The following is a 16262-nucleotide window of genomic DNA, read 5'->3' as shown; positions in this document are numbered from 1 at the left end:
GGTCCCCGAGGTAATTTTAGTGCCCAAACCGAACTGAGAATCACTGTTTTCTGCCCTACTTCATATCCCAGAATGGAAAATCCCTGATTGGTGGTGTGGAACCAGCCAACAAGCAAACATACAAAAGCAAAACCCAACCAACATAGGAACAAAAACAAAAAAGAACCAGCTCCACGTCACTTAAGGATGAGTGGTGAAAATATTTCAAAAAACTGCCTTTTTTTTTTTTTTTTCCATGTCAAGCTGAGCACTACTCTGAAAGTGAAGAAAAGGAGTGAGTGGAGTGTGAATCTCAGGCACCCAGCGGAACTGAAATAAGTTGATGGCCAGTGTCCTGAGTTATTTTGCAGGGCTCTATCTTGTATAGGTAGAATTTCACTCATTATAAAAAGCAGGAGACAAATACCTCTGCCTGTCACCTGTTATAGTCATACAGGGTAATACTGTGAAGCTTTTGTGAAATTTTGCTTCTGATATATCACCTTTTCCCTCGCTCTATGAAGTTATTTTAAAGAAAGACCTCTGCCAAACAAATCCATTGTTCCATCTGCATTGTGTTTTAGAAGGATTTTAGAGAGGTTTTTATTCTTTATCAGATTGGCAAAATCACACCAGTGAATTTTGGCACCCTTTGAAAGTAAAGCAGTTTTTGGCCAAAGACTTGCAGATAACAAATGCCATTCTTATTTTACATCTAGCGAATTAAGTCATTGAAATATTGACTTCCAAAGTAATGTGAAACTATTTCGGATTCTTAACCCCTTTGATTCATTCATTAACACAATTAATCTGTAGCATTTTTCAATAAATATTTGATTTTACTAAGTAATGTTTTTTGATAAATTTTACATTTTTTTTCAGTTGCTATTAAGCATTGTAACTTGGAATTATTCTTTTACTAGGATTAGGGTGGCTTTGCTCATAAACAGCAAATACGCTGTTTGCTGTCATCTCACCATTCTCATGAAGAGCAAAGCTAATCCATCAAAATTCCTTTATCCCAAACACAGAGCCTCAGCATTGTCCTTAACACTCTACTTGTAGACAGCTACTATCCATTAGAGGTAGCACCCAAGATGAATCTTACCAACCATCTCTGTTTTAGTTCAGTCTCCTATTTTTATACATTTTAAAAATGAAAAATCAAAAGTTGAATAATATGCTCCATTCCTGATACTCTAGGAACTTATTGTTTACCTCTTCTTTGTCAAGGATCTGCATTGTACTTACGTTTTTGGTATAGAGGCAAAACGTGCACCATTATTGTATCTATAGTTATAGTTAGTGGCATTTGTGAACATTTGTTCTTAGATGGCAGATGTGAGGGAGTACGATGATAAAAATGGGTGCACACCCAAGGCAAAGACATTACAAGAAAGGAAATTATTGGTTAATATCTCTCATAAACATAGATGCAAAAATTCTTAGCAAAAGGTTATAAGCCAAAACTAATGATGTATAAAAAAAATTACATGCCACAGCCAAGTGGGACAGGTACAAGAGGCTAAACATTTGAAAATCAATTAACAGAATTCATTACACCCACAGGCTAAAGAAGAAAAACCATTTGATCATATCAGTATATGTAGAAAATGCATTTGATAAAAGCCAACTTCCATTCATGTAAAACACTTAAACTAGAAATATAGGGGGGACTTCCTCAAATTTATAAGAATAGCTATAAAAACTACAGTTCCCATTATACCTAATGTAAGAAACTGAATGTTTACGTCTTTGGGAACAAGGAAAGGCTATCCCTGCTCACCATTCTTATTCAACGTTGTATTGGAAGTCTTAGCTAATACAGTAATACAAGAAAATTGAACAAAAGGTATTTAGATTGAGAAGGAATAAATAAAAGTGTCTTTGTTCATAAGTAAAATGATTGCCTATATAGAAAATCACCCCAAATTGACCAAAAAGAAAAAAAGAAAGTAAAATACTTCCTGGAACTAATAAGTGATTATAGCAAAGTTTCAGGATATGCCATAGACATAAAAAATTTAATTACTTTTCAAATACCAGCATTGAACAATTGGAACTTGAAAGTAAAAACAGTATCACTTATGTTAGTACACAAAAGAGTAACACTAAAATACATACAAGATTCATATGAGAAAGACTATAGAACTTTGATGAAAGAAATCAATAAAGATCTAATAAGGAAATAGATATCCATGTTAAGGGAAAAGAATATTCGATATTAAGATGTCTCTTCTTCCAACTTAATATGTAGATTCAATGCAATCCAAATCATAATCCCAGTAAATTATTTTGTGAATATTGTTGAGCTGATTCTAAAGGTTATATGGATATGTAAAAGACCCATAATAGCCAACCCAACACTGAAGAACAGAGTTGGAGGACTAAACTACTGGACTTGAAGACTACAGTAGTCAAAACATTGTTGTATTGATTTAAAACATAGATCAATGGAACAAAATAGAGTGCTCAGAAAAAGCTCCATATAGTCAAATCTTTAACAAAGAAACAAAGGCAATTCAGTGGAGGAATAATACTCTCTTGAAGAAATGGTGCTGGAACAATTGCACATAAACATGCAAGAGAAAATGTGTGTACATATAGGCCTCATGCCTTTCTTAAGAATTCACTCAAAATAGAGGCTTAAATGTAAAAATGCAAAACTCTACAACTTCTAAAAGAGAAGAGAAAATATAGGTGACTTTGGGTTTGGCAGTGACTTTTTAGATAGGATACCAAAAGCATGAACCTTGAAAGATAAATATTGCCAGGTTGGATTTCATTAAAATTAAAAATTTCTGCTCTGCAAAAAACACTTTTAAGATAGAAGACAAACCACAGACCCGGAGAAAATCTTTGCTAATACCTAACTGATAAAGGACTTGTATCCAAAATATACAGATAATTCTTAAAACTCAACAAGGAAGTGGTCAAAAGACTTAACCAGACACATCACCAAAGAAGATTTACAAATGGCAGTAAATATATGAACAGATAACCAGCATCATATGTCAGTAGAGAATTGCAAGCTAAAATAATGTGACAGCACTACACACCTAAGAGAAGGGCCAAAATCTGAAACACTGGTAAGACCAAATCCTGGCAAAGATGTGGTACAATAGAAACTGTCATTAATTACTGAAGAGAACGCAAAATGGTACATTCTACATTGGAAAATTGTTAGGCAGTTGTCAAGTTAGATACAGGTTTTTTGTTTGTTTGTTTGTTTGTTTTTTTAAGATTTATTTTAGAGAGCACGAGCAGGAGGCGCAGGGGGGGAGAGAGAGTCAAGTAGACTCCATACCCTGACACAGGGCTCGACTTAATGACTCTATGATCACTACCTGAGCTGAAACCAAGAATCAGATACTTAACTGACTTCACTACCCAGGTGCCTCATGTTAAACATATATTTAACAGAGGATTCAGTGATCACACTCTTACACTTACTCAAAGAAGTTGAAAACCTGCACAAAAGGGCAGCCCTGGTGGTGCAGCGGTTTAGCGCCGCCTGCAGCCCAGGGTGTGATCCTGGAGACCCAGGATCCAGTCCCACGTCGGGCTCCCTGCATGGAGCCTGCTTCTCCCTCTGCCTGTGTCTCTGCCTCTCTCTCTGTGTCTCTATGAATGGATAAGTAAAATCTTCTAAAGAAAACCTGAACAAAAATATTTATAGCAGCTTTATTTGTAATTGCCAAACTATGGAAACAACCAGGATGTCCTTCGGTTAGGTGAATGAGTAAACTGTGATGCCTCCATACAATAGACTATTATTCAATAATAAATGATCTCCCAAGCCTAGAAAAGACTTGAAGGAAGTAATATGCATTACTTAAATGCATATTAAGTAAAAGAAGTCAACTTGAAAAGCCTGCATACTGGAAGCCATACATATATGCTTTTTGGAAAAGAGAAAATTAGATAGTAAGCTGTGTTAGGAAGGCAAGAAGAAAGAGATGAATAGATTGAGTGCAGGAAATTTAGGGGGGAGGGAGGACGTATTCTGCATGACAGGGTAATGGTAGATACATGATATTATGCATTCTTTATATGCAACTGTAGAAGGCAGAGTGAGCCCTAATGTAAACAGTGGATCTCAAGTTAATGATGTATCAATATCAGCACATCATTTGGGATGCACAACATACTAATAGGGGAATTTTGCTGGAGGAAAAGGTATATGGGAAGTCTGTTATTTTCTGCTTATGTTTTTTCTGTAAAGCTGGAGCTGCTTTAAAAAAATATAAAATCCAGTGTTTAAAAAATAAAGGTAAAACATCTACTTTAAAATTAATATATTTGACCCAGTTATATTAACTGAAGAACACTGAACTGTTTTGTATGTCCTGTGGAATGAGAAGGCTGTGTAAACAGAACATTGAACAATACAGTAGATAATGTAATAAGCTAAAAGTTTTACTACAGCACAGAAATGCTGCAACACTGCAGTTTCTGTGCACCAAAATCCAAGAGAAATAAATTAAAAACATAATTCAGGGAAAGTTGAGGGGGAATATGAAAGAATTCAGCTTATAATTATAGGAATCCACATTATATAAAGCATTTTCTTCCTTATTTAATGTTTCAACTCATCATTTTAAAATGAAAATTACACAATATAAATTATGTTTACTAATGAATATCACAAATTATTTGTCTAATGTTCTTTTTTTTAAATCTATTATCAATTGATCTCTACCTATATTAAAAATCATTTTGAAAGTTTATGGTATTAATAGTTACAGCAATGACATAGATGACATTAAGCATCTTATTTAAATTAAGATTTTATTTCCATTGTAGAGATAACTAATCTCCTTCAAAAGTTTAACCAACATGCTGGTTATTTTGTTAATGTGGTTACACATATGAAGAAACATTATTCATTGTATAGTTGTGATTTACACTAGTGGGTTTTTACTGGTGCATTGAGCTTCCTGTCCGAGAAAATGTGTTATATTCTATGACAGTATGTGTTAACGCATCTATTTTTGTGTGAATACCTTTAACCTAAATTTAGAGATACTATTTCATAAGTACGCAAATCACTTTATTCTGCATAGGATTTAAAATGGAATATGATATACTTGTTAGAGGATATACTTGTTCAAGGCTGTTAAAGGTTAAACTTTACAGCCATCTTTTCATCTAACCATATTCCTATAATGTTTTGTCAGCACTAATCTATCAGCAATGTTGAAAGACTTGTTTGAGTGATAAGATTCAGGTGGCATTTTATTAAATTTATAGATATAACACTAGAAAGAATGTCATGCTCTCAGAACTAGAGAATGACTCAGGTGTCTGTTTTTAGAGGCTTTCCAGGCTAGAATTAACAGGTTACAGGACTTCAGTATTTTAAATGTCATTGTTGTTCTTTTGTTGCTATTATTTTTGTCCACTGTGGCTTTGAGAAATTTGTTTATTTGACACATGATAATCTCAAGATGTTTGTAGAGGGACTGTTTTGTAGTGGTTATCAACTTTGGATTCACACAGACATGGATTCAAACCTTGGTTTTACCAGATAGAAGCTATGTTATCTGGGGTATGTTACATGATCTCTCTCCAAACTTTTTTCTCCTCCTTAGTTATAGGTATAATACTAGTTCTTCATAAAGATATTATGTGTTTTAAGCACTAAATATTTCTTTGGCTAGTCCCGGTGTCAGGATAAGTGCCATATAAGAGTTGTGGCTATTGGGCAGCCCTGGTGGCCCTGAGGTTTAGCGCCGCCTTCAGCCGAGGGCGTGATCCAGGAGACCCGGGATCAAGTCCCACATCAGGGTCCCTACATGGAGCCTGCTTCTCCCTCTGCCTGTGTCTCTGCTTCTCTCTGTGTTTCTCATGAATAAATAAATACAATCTTTAAAAAAAAAAAAAAAAAAGAGTTGCGGCTATAATAGTACCAGTGATATTAGTGTTAATGGCATTAATATTAACATTGATTATTGATATTTATGATTAAAAATCAATTAACATTGATCATTACCAATATTAATGAGTCTTCTAGATTCTCATAATTTTGTCATTTTATGATGTTCAACAATGTCAACAGCTAGAGAATCTGTGCTGTTTTGATACATACTTAGATAATAGAAACACGGTAATGGGATCAAAGTTAATAATTTGGCAGTACTCTTATGGCTTAAGTGTCATTAGTCAAAGAGTAAGGGGCCTTTGGATTCTGAGGATCACCAAAAAGATACTCAGCTTTTATTTTAGGAATTTGCCTTGTGATTAAAACAATGGAATATTCTTCAAATGTCATCCAAATTTGTGCTGAATGGCTTAAAAATATTTCAAAACATCGCATTGTAGCTACAAAGGAATTCTACTCCAGAGTGACAAGTAGGCCATGATTTATTACAGGATCTTCTTTTAACATTATTTGTCTGGAATGAACAGAGCAGTTGAAGAAACTCCATCCATCTTTTTGTTTATTTGACATTCATACTGCATTAAATGTACCTTAAAGAAACAATATACAAATAAGAAATTCTCCTTAACAGCCATGATTACTCATCAGCAAGATACATCTCTTGGCAATAAAACAAAAGGAAGCCTGTCAAGCAATGTCTCTTAAAATTTAAATAAAGCAGATTTTTTAAACCTAACCGAATTTTTAAAGCAAATATTTTAGCTTCATTTTCTTTCCAAGAGTTAGCGTTATGAAGTGTGCTCAAGTGAACTATTCTTTCTCTTCAACAAAATTAGCACCATCCCCCAAGCTTTCCTTTTTCTGTAGCTCAGATGCTGATTATGTAGGATACGAGTAATTAGTGGAAATAGAATGCACCTTTTTGTTCATGTTTATCAAAAGTCAAAAAAAGGGATCCCTGGGTGGCGCAGCAGTTTGGCGCCTGCCTTTGGCCCAGGGCGCGATCCTGAAGACCCGGGATCGAATCCCACGTCGGGCTCCCGGTGCATGGAGCCTGCTTCTCCCTCTGCCTGTGTCTCTGCCCCCCCCCCCTCTCTCTCTCTCTCTCTCTCTGTGTGACTATCATAAATAAATAAAAATTTAAAAAGTCAAAAAAAATTGAGCAAATAGATAAAGATGTTGATAAATATCTTCTTGTGCATTCATGCTTTTAGAAGACGGTCTTCATTCTTTTTTGTAAAGCATTTTGGGGAAAGGAGAGAAGGAATAGAATCACTGGGGGAAGAAGAATACCTTTGTGTACTTTGTCCTGAAAATGTTAGGACCTGAATGAAGATTCTCCACCCTGGAATTTAAAGCAGCAGAGCAATTTATACATGAGACACCAGATGTTATCGACAGTTGGTTGCCATCTTTGTTTTTTTTTATCTAAACTCCTTCTCATTTATTAGGTCTACTTTCAAATTTATTTGGAAATTTGATTTTTCTTTTGTCTTACAGTTGTTAAATACAGATTCTGAAAGGATGGGAGAATGTTGCTTCCATTTACTATTCAGTAGATATTCTTTTTAATATTAGGCTGTTGCCGATTCTCTCCTTGCTAACCAGTTGATGTTTTCAGTAATACAGCCAGCAGAGAACCCTCCTCTGTGAATTGCCGCCTAGCTTTGTGACGGTCTTTGAATAACTTGAATCTTTGTTTGACTTGTATACTTAACATTTACTAAACTGGTGGATGCTATAAACTATCTTAAACTCCAGAATTCTAAATCTGAATTTTTATTGCTCATGAATAAAGATCAAGATTGATCCAGCTGGTTGTTGTTAGATCAAAGAGTTTTCTTGATATATTAATCCTAGCAGTTGCTGGCTATTTAGATATGTCGTATCTAGCACTGGAAAGCTCTTTGCAGTCTTTACAAATTATAGAAGTAGATGATGCTTGTGCTGATCAACATTCCATATGGGCTGCATGTCTAGTTTCACAAGAAAGGAGCATTGTGAAGAGGGGATGTAACCAGTGGCGGTCGGGAGCTGAGAGTCCATAGAAACGATGCTATTCCCCACATGGTCATTGCTGTCACGGGGATGGAGGGATAGAAGAGTTCACTACTAGGGTACTTGAAAAAATAAATAAAAACAAAGCCAAAGACAGCTTTTATGTTGTCTTGGTCGTACAAGAGAAAATTATTAAATTTATGAAAGTTTGCTACTTTTACTCTGGCCTTATCCACTCAAGATGATAGTATGAAGGAAATTATGGACCAAAGGTAGCTTTTAATAAATCAGATTAACATTCTCAATATATGTGAATACAGACTGAAAGATTCTAAATGTCCTTATTAGCATGTAAAAAATAACTGTGAACTGGGATTATCACTAGGTTATATATTTGCATGTAAATATATATATTTATATAAATATATATACACACAGGGACATTTATTTATATGTAAAAACACACATGCATGTGTATGCTTTTACATATAAAAAATATATATATATATACATACACACACACACACATGCATGTATATATATATATATATATATGTTTTCATTCTGTGCTCCTGTTTGGGTTCATTTGATCAACTGTTGAGCTTTGGGCACTTAAGGGCTCACAAAATGGCAAGCCTAGACCATTATACTCCTCTGAGTTCTAGCCAGAGCTGCTCAATGGTTTATCCACCACCAGGGGATAGGAAATTCGTTCTTGGGAAGCAAAAGTATCTGGCTGTTTTTATGTGTAAAGCATAGATATACAGTATGTGAACAGATATACAGTATACTTATGATTTTAAAATTTCATAGATGCATATGCTTAGGGAAAAAAAATACCTAAAAATGCTCTTTAGCCAGCAATGATGAAAGAAAAAGATTGAGAAATACTTCTGTACACCTCTATCCATCTACATCCTTTGTGGGCATTTTTACTTGGATGCTCCTTAAAAGCTTCAACCTCAACTTGTGCAAAACTAAAACCAGGCTCTTTGCATACCGCACTGCACCCGCCTCTGTTTCTCTATCTTTCCGTTAACTTCAATCCATTGCATCACCTGGGTCTCTGTGCCCCCTCTGTCCCATTGTTGCCATCCCCGAGGCTCTGCCCTGGGTCAGGCTGTTGTCTCTCCCTGCCTGGACTGTTGTTAAGGGTTTGTGAGTTACTCTACCTTCTTCTGTTCTTTGCCTTGCTTTTTTTTTTTTTTTTTTTTTTTTTTTTGGTCTTTTATACACACTGTGCTAGAGGGAGCCTTCTAAACTGTGGGTCTCATCATCCAATTAAAAACTCCTCAGTTCTTAGGGATCAAAATCTTTCTACTACTGCATGGCATACCTTTCCTCCTGTTGTCTGGTCTTTTCCTGTCTTCCCAGACTTATCTTTCTACTCTCTATTGTCTTCCTCAACACACACTTCTTTTTCAGAGTCACTTAGCCTCCTCAAATGTGTCGTTTTCTCTTCATCTGTGGCCTTTTTCAAATACTGCTCCATCTGCTTGTGGTATAGCACTTCTAAAGTTTCTTCTTCCCTTCCTCTCTGTCCCATACAACTTCCTGTCTACCAGTGTTCAGTCCAGGTGTCTAGTCCTCTGAGGCATGCTTTGTGATTATGTTTTGGTATACTGTCGGTCACACCTGGGTAAATGTCCCTGTGTGTGTGTGTGTTGTATTGTGCATGTGTATTTTTCCCCCCACTAAGCACCTTCTTGAGGAATCAAACCTGTGTCTTATTTTGTTGTTGTATCTCCAACTCCAGCATCTACTAGGCATTCCATAAATATGTGCCAAATTTAAAAAAACGAAAAAAAAGGAACAAACGCCTGGGGTTAAGTACTACTATATAGACTTTCGGGTTCTTCTGTTTTCTTAAGTGTTTGTCATGTATTTTCCCCCATAGAATGTTGCATAATAGATTGGATTAAGTTTATACTTTCTTTTCAACAAATGCTAATAACTTGAAACAACAATACTTAGAGAGTAGCTTTTCAAGTATTTAAGCATTTGCAATTCAAAAATAGAATTAACTAATTTTACAATTCATTTACTTCTTACCTACAAAATACAACATTAACATTATGTAAGTAGACATATTATCAAAATATTTTTAACTGTTTTTTTCTCCCTCTCATCTTGTCTAGCTAAAGGACACGAAATCAGCAGATCAGAAAACAACACTACTTCATTTTCTGGTGGAAGTATGTGAAGAAAAGTATCCTGATATCCTGAATTTTGTGGATGATTTGGAACATTTAGACAAAGCTAGTAAAGGTTTGTGCTTTTATAGAAAACATTTTATTGTGCTGGGTCTTCAGTTAGTACATAAAGACAGAAAATAATGTCTTTTATTTGAACATACTTGATACTTTGCCACAGTGTTTTCATACTGAATCTGTCATTCTAAAAGCAGAATGTTGTAGGACATTTATTTTATGAGTTGTCATTATTGGAACTCTGAATTTAATTTGTTTTATTACATAACAAGGCCCTGAATTTAAAATATAAAAATATGCTGTTGTTTAGTTTAAACCTTATCAACACCTACCAGCCCCACCCCCTGCTGCTCAGCTGCTTCCACCGTAGCCATGGTGTTGCTCTCTTGTTTTTTTTTTTTTTTTTTTAATTTATTTTTTATTGGTGTTCAATTTACTAACATACAGAATAACCCCCAGTGCCCGTCACCCATTCACTCCCACCCCCCGCCCTCCTCCCCTTCCACCACCCCTAGTTCGTTTCCCAGAGTTAGCAGTCTTTACGTTCTTGATTCAGTATCCTTCACTTGGGGGCTATCTTTGTGCCTGGGCCATGCCCCGGTAATCAATGTCCCCACTTAGCCTGAGTTCTAAATCTATCTCCACCCACACCAAAGGTAGAGACTGCATCCTTTGTCCTAGTAGAGCCTAAACTGCCAGAAATTCCATTCAGCCCTTTATAATGCCCAGATATCTAATCTTCTGGTTCCTACTGGATTTAGATCAGGTTGCAAAGGGTCATGATAGGATAGGACCTGTTATTAATAGCTCGTTATGAATATAATTTAAATGCAATTTTTGACCACTTGAAGAATCCAATTTTTATATATTGATTCAATGGAAAAAATTTTATTTGTTCCAACAACCAATTTATGAATACATGAATATATGCATGCATACATACATGCATGCATCTTGGAAGACAACTCATTTGAAATGGTGAGCTATCTGTATTGTCATCGTGTTGAAAACTGGTCATTAGAAATGTCAGGCTATTTTTGTAATGTTTATTGTCTTAAAATTGGAGTTTGTCAACTTAAGAGCACTTCCCCTCACCCCCATATTTTAGTGAATATTCATTCTTTAAAAAAGTCACCTTTGTCATTTTCTACTCCCTTTAAGTTGTTTCTTCTGTAAGACAGGGATTGCAGCACTCTATCTGCAGAGTGGCATTGTGGTTGGATGAGATGGTCTTTGACACTTTTTCCTGAGATGTATGTTTCTTCGAAGTATGTATCTCATACAGCCAGTTGAGGTGGGGGTGGTGGGTAGTTAGAAATACTTAGTCTGAATGTTTAAGTTCAAAAATAAGCTTTATACTCTATGCTTCTGCATGCTTAATGTTGTAATGATGTTGGAATTACTTACTTTGCCCTTGTGCTACCTACCTTAGAATGTCCTCGGAATAAGAATATAGTGACCATATATATGGGTGTGAGTGTTTTAATGGAATTTAAAAAGGGAAAGTAATTATTTTCTTAAACAATGAGGTAGGGCAAAAGTACATGAGGGGGGCAGCATTAAAAATAACTCAGTGATACTCAAAATAGCTTCTAAGTGATTGATTCATTAATTCAGGGAAGGTAACTTCTCTAAAATGAGATTTCGGAAATTTTGGAATAAAATTTAAGTAAACAGGCCAAAAGAGAATTGAAAGTGATGAATGGTAAGCATGATAAGTAAAAGAATAGTAGATGAAAAAGTTACACTTAATACCTTGAAATATAGAGAAAGCTCTTTTTCTGGAGAAAAGATAGCAGAGTAGAGTGATAGCTTATATCAACATTAGGTCTTTGGGAAGAATTAAATCTATGCGAGCATTTTATGATCATGACACTTTGCATTCCTTGACCACTTCACCATTGTTTCCTCCTGGTTCTAAAACTGAGCAGTAAGCTGGAACATACTTCTTTTCAGATGTATGTTTTAGTATAGAATTTATTTTCTAGCAGTTTTGCTCTAAATTAAGTTTTTAGAATATCATTGATCTATTTTGACTCACTTGATTGTACTAAAATTCTGTATAAGTATTTCATTATTTTGCCTTTGAAAACAAACTTTAATAAGGGCTTGTAGAGTTGTAACTTGGTAATTAGGTACTTCTGTTTGTTTTCTTTTTTAATGTTTCTATCGGGAGCATCTAGGGCCTTGGAGGTTTTTCATTTCCATCTGTTATAGCGGAGGCATGCATATGTGTATAGGTCAGCAGATAACATGAACGTGTTTCACCGGCAGCAGTCAACTAGATATTTGAAAGAGAAAAGCCATCACTGAGATGTATGCAGATATAGATGGATATAGATTTTTTTATATAGTGTAAGTGGTTATTGAGTATAATTTCTTCATGTGATTATATTATCCTATTAATGAGTGAGATTTTAGAGGAATGAGTATAATAGTTTTGTATGAAATAAGTCTGAGTTTGCTTTGGAAAATTTCAGTGGCTTTATATTATATATCATCATTTAAAAGTTTCCATATTTGAAGTCTCCTCAGTGAGCTATCACATGAATTAAAAAGTACCTTTGTTTTTGAGACATAACAAAATCCTGGCCATTAAGTCCTCGTGGATCAGCAGGGGGATCTTTCAATGCAACTAATGAGCTTACCCGTATGACAATTTTCAAAAATCTACTTCATTAAGGCTGTTTCTTTTCTAAGAGATAATGGCTTACAGCTTTTCTGTTGTATTTCAGTGAAAATATTTTGGGTCATTATTGTATTTCTATATACCGTTGCAATATTTCTTCCTTTTTTTTTTTTCCTGGTCTTTTAAGGGTTGAATACATTGTTCTCTTGTCTAAACAGTTGAAGTTAATGGACTCTAATCTGTGAAGGTTTTATTGATTATTTCACATTAACCTGCTTCATTATTAACTTGGAATGGTATTTTATTAATGAGTAGAAAATATGACAAAACTCTGGGGATTTGGGGGAGCATATTAAAGTAAAACCAATATAAGTTTATAAGTGTCACCTTGTTCAGCCCTGTCTCTTTTAGGTTCATCGTATCTCTGCTGTATATTTATTTCTCTTCTTGCCTAGATAGTCTAAATTCTGGGAATGCCATGCAAGTCCAGTCTGTTACTCATCTCTTCATTTGATAAGCATGTGTTGTTTGATAACTCAGTGTCCCCTGACACTGTGTCCTTGTCTTGTCGCTGGTCCAAGGTTTGGTTCCTGCATTATGGTGCAACCCAGGTGACCATACTGGCATGTCCTCACTGGCTCCTCTTGCATCCTTAGGATCCTTTACTTCCTCCTCCTCTTTGATTCAGTCTCTTAGTATTGCTAAGTGTTATCAGACTAATCCTGAGCCCTTCTTTTCCTTTCTCCCATTAACTCCTTAGGTGATCTCTTCAGTTTCCAAGGGCTTAAATACTGTCATTCCATTAATGACTTACAAATCAGCACCCCAGTCTGCCCTGCTAAGCTCCCCATGTGCATACCCAGCAGGGTCTTTGCCATCTCCAGCAACACCACAACCCAGAGACCATACTACACCCCTAAAGCATGGCTCTTAATTCCTCTCCTTCCTGTAACCTCTCCTCCCCAAATTTTACTTACTTGAGAAAATCCTTCTTAGCACCCTTTCTTTTGATTTCCTTCTTCTCATTCACCTGGTCCCTTTCCAGCCTTCAGCATGTCACCTAGAGCCCTGTGGTAAGTTCTAAGTTAGATCTATGGCAAGTGGCGGCTGCAGCCCAGAATGTTGCCTCATTGCCTCCTTCAGCAGGCAGCTTAGTGTAAATGTCACCTTCCCTCTTGTGCTTTTTCCTGGCCGTTCTGAGGAGCCTTACCTAAGCTACGGTGTGCTCTACTTTTTCCTTCAAGATAGATTCATGTTTTCCAAAAAATCTGAGACCTCTCTAAGAACTCAGAGTCCAGGTTAGAGACTATTCCTGGAACTACTGAAAGGGCTGCCAAAGAAAGAGCTGCCTTCCTTGTATTGTCAGAGTGGATTTAATGGTTCCCCATTTCTGATATTTTTCACTTTTTTCCATTTCCACATGGTTGGCTTTCAGGAGCATTCTTTGATATCCTACATTTGATATTTGTCCTCTCCATTTTATTGACTTCTCTGCTTTTAAGATGATTTGTTTGCTTTTAGCTAGTAACTCCTTGATCTGACCCAAATATTTGTCTACTCAAATACATCACCAATTCCAGTGCCTTGTGACTTTCCAACATTTGATGATAAATGGCTTACTAAATACCAAATGTTTATCTTTTATTCACCTACTGTGAGCACTTAGAACGCTTCATTTCCAGGTGGCTGCCACCTGGAAATGCGTAGTGTTTGAAAATTCAAATTCATCTGCTGTAACAAGCAAAAAGCATTTTCAAAGGCTCCCATTAACCTTCTTATACTATATGCTTGTAAAAATGCCAATTAAAATGTATTAGTTTGATGTATATATTTTCAATATTCAGGATTAATTATTAATTCAATTGCATTTTGTACATTAAGTGTATACTGTAAATACATAAAAATACTTGTGCAATAGACTTAACATAAATAACATTATGTTACTTGAAACCGTTATATCAGGGAAGTCATAGGTTGGGGCCTCAAAATTTTGTGAGATAAATAATTCATCTGGTATTTCAGGTCAGTTGTAAGATATTAGAGTTTTATGAAAATATTCATTTGTGTGCATTTTCGTCAATATAGTGAAATAATTTAAAAGAATAAAGTGGGGGGTGTTTATAATAAAATAACTTAGAGAAGACAGCCACATAGAGTATCACTTTAATTAAATTGTCAAGAAAGAACACAAAAATATATTCTGGTAGAAGCTGAATTCTCCTTTGTGTCCAAGCCTTTCCTATGTGGATTCTTAATCCTTAGTCTCTCAGATTGTGATTGAATGTGAAGGTAGGTGTTTAAAGAGGCGATTAAGTAAAATGAGGCTCTTAGGGTAGAACATAATCCAGTGTGAATTGTATTCTTATAAGGAGAGGAAATTTGGACAGATAGACACCAGGGATTCGCACGTACACAGACTGACAATGTGAGGACACAGCAAGAAGGTGGCCATCTGCAAGCCAAGGAAAGAGACTTCAGAAGAAACCAAATCTACTGACACTTTGATCTTAGACTTCAGAACTATGAGAAAATAAGTTTCTGTTGTTTAAGCCTCCCAGTCCATGACATTTGTGATGCAGCCCTGGCAAGCTAATAGAATACCCTAAAGGCACTTCTCTTGCTTAGAGTTTCTTTCTTTTTTTTTTTTTTCTTCTAAAGATTTTATTTATTTATTTATAAGAGACAAAGAGAGAGACAGACAGACAGAGATAGGCAGATGGAGAAGCAGGCTCCATGCAGGGAGCCCGACGTGGGACTCCTGGATCAGGCCCTGGGCTGAAGATGGTTCTAAACTTCTGAGCCATCCGGGCCCCACTGCTTATAGTGTCTTTGACGGTAGAATAGAGTACGTATGTGGAATGATTTTTTTTACTTGATCAGATCACTTAAAGAAACAGTTAAAGACCTGCTGTGTTAGGTGTTCACTAGTAGTCAAGTTTGGGATATCAAAGGTTCTTGTACAAACCATGAATTATCACATGACTTTATGTAATTACAAGTATGCCTCAATTCCTTTTTTGAATAGACCTAACATAAATTAGTACATGTATAAGGAAATATTGAGGCAATCTAAATAAATATATTCATGAGTATTCACATTTAATTTCAGGGTTAGATCTATGGTATCTCCTGGATTTTATTTTTGGAATGAGTTTGTTTATACTGGTATATTAAGTTTTTGTTCTATTTTGCCTTTTTTTTTTTACTTGCTGTATCCCTCTGTATATTTCTTTACCACCTACCTCTCTTTTGCTACTTTAATAGTTGTAATTTTATTATAAGCAAGTAGTCAATAAAGGCTAGTAACACTCTGAATTATCTTTTGACTCTTTTCTGAAAGGGAGGTGTGGAATGGATGGTTGTACCTTTTTTTGCATTATCCTATAGAAATAGTGAAAACAGGGCACCTGGGTGGCTCAGTGGTTAAACGTCTGCCTTTGGCTCAGGTCGTGATTCTTGGGTCCTGGGATCAAGTCCTGCATTGGGCTCCCCTTGAAGAGCCGCCTCCTCCCTCTTCCTATGTCTCTGTCTCTGTGTGTGTGTGTGTGTGTGTGTGTGTGTG

At 35.8% G+C, this 16262-nt stretch overlaps 1 protein-coding gene across 19 annotated transcripts in view; it reads left to right on the top strand.

The window, feature by feature from the left end:
• The window catches only part of DIAPH3 (diaphanous related formin 3), a 506600-nt gene that overhangs the window by 287386 nt on the left and 202952 nt on the right, over positions 1–16262 (top strand). For all 19 annotated transcript variants that reach the window (XR_007405049.1, XR_007405048.1, XR_007405050.1 and 16 more), the window contains one exon: positions 10000–10129. Coding sequence is in view for 15 of the 19 variants with exons in the window: in XM_049099479.1 (XP_048955436.1) it covers positions 10000–10129 (130 nt within the window). In the remaining 4 variants the exon portion in view is untranslated. The remainder of the gene's footprint in view (positions 1–9999; positions 10130–16262) is intronic.

The sequence above is a fragment of the Canis lupus genome, chromosome 22, assembly GCF_003254725.2.
Source record: "Canis lupus dingo isolate Sandy chromosome 22, ASM325472v2, whole genome shotgun sequence".
Classification (NCBI taxonomy): Eukaryota; Metazoa; Chordata; class Mammalia; order Carnivora; family Canidae; genus Canis; species Canis lupus.
This window is presented reverse-complemented; position numbering and strand designations above follow the sequence as displayed.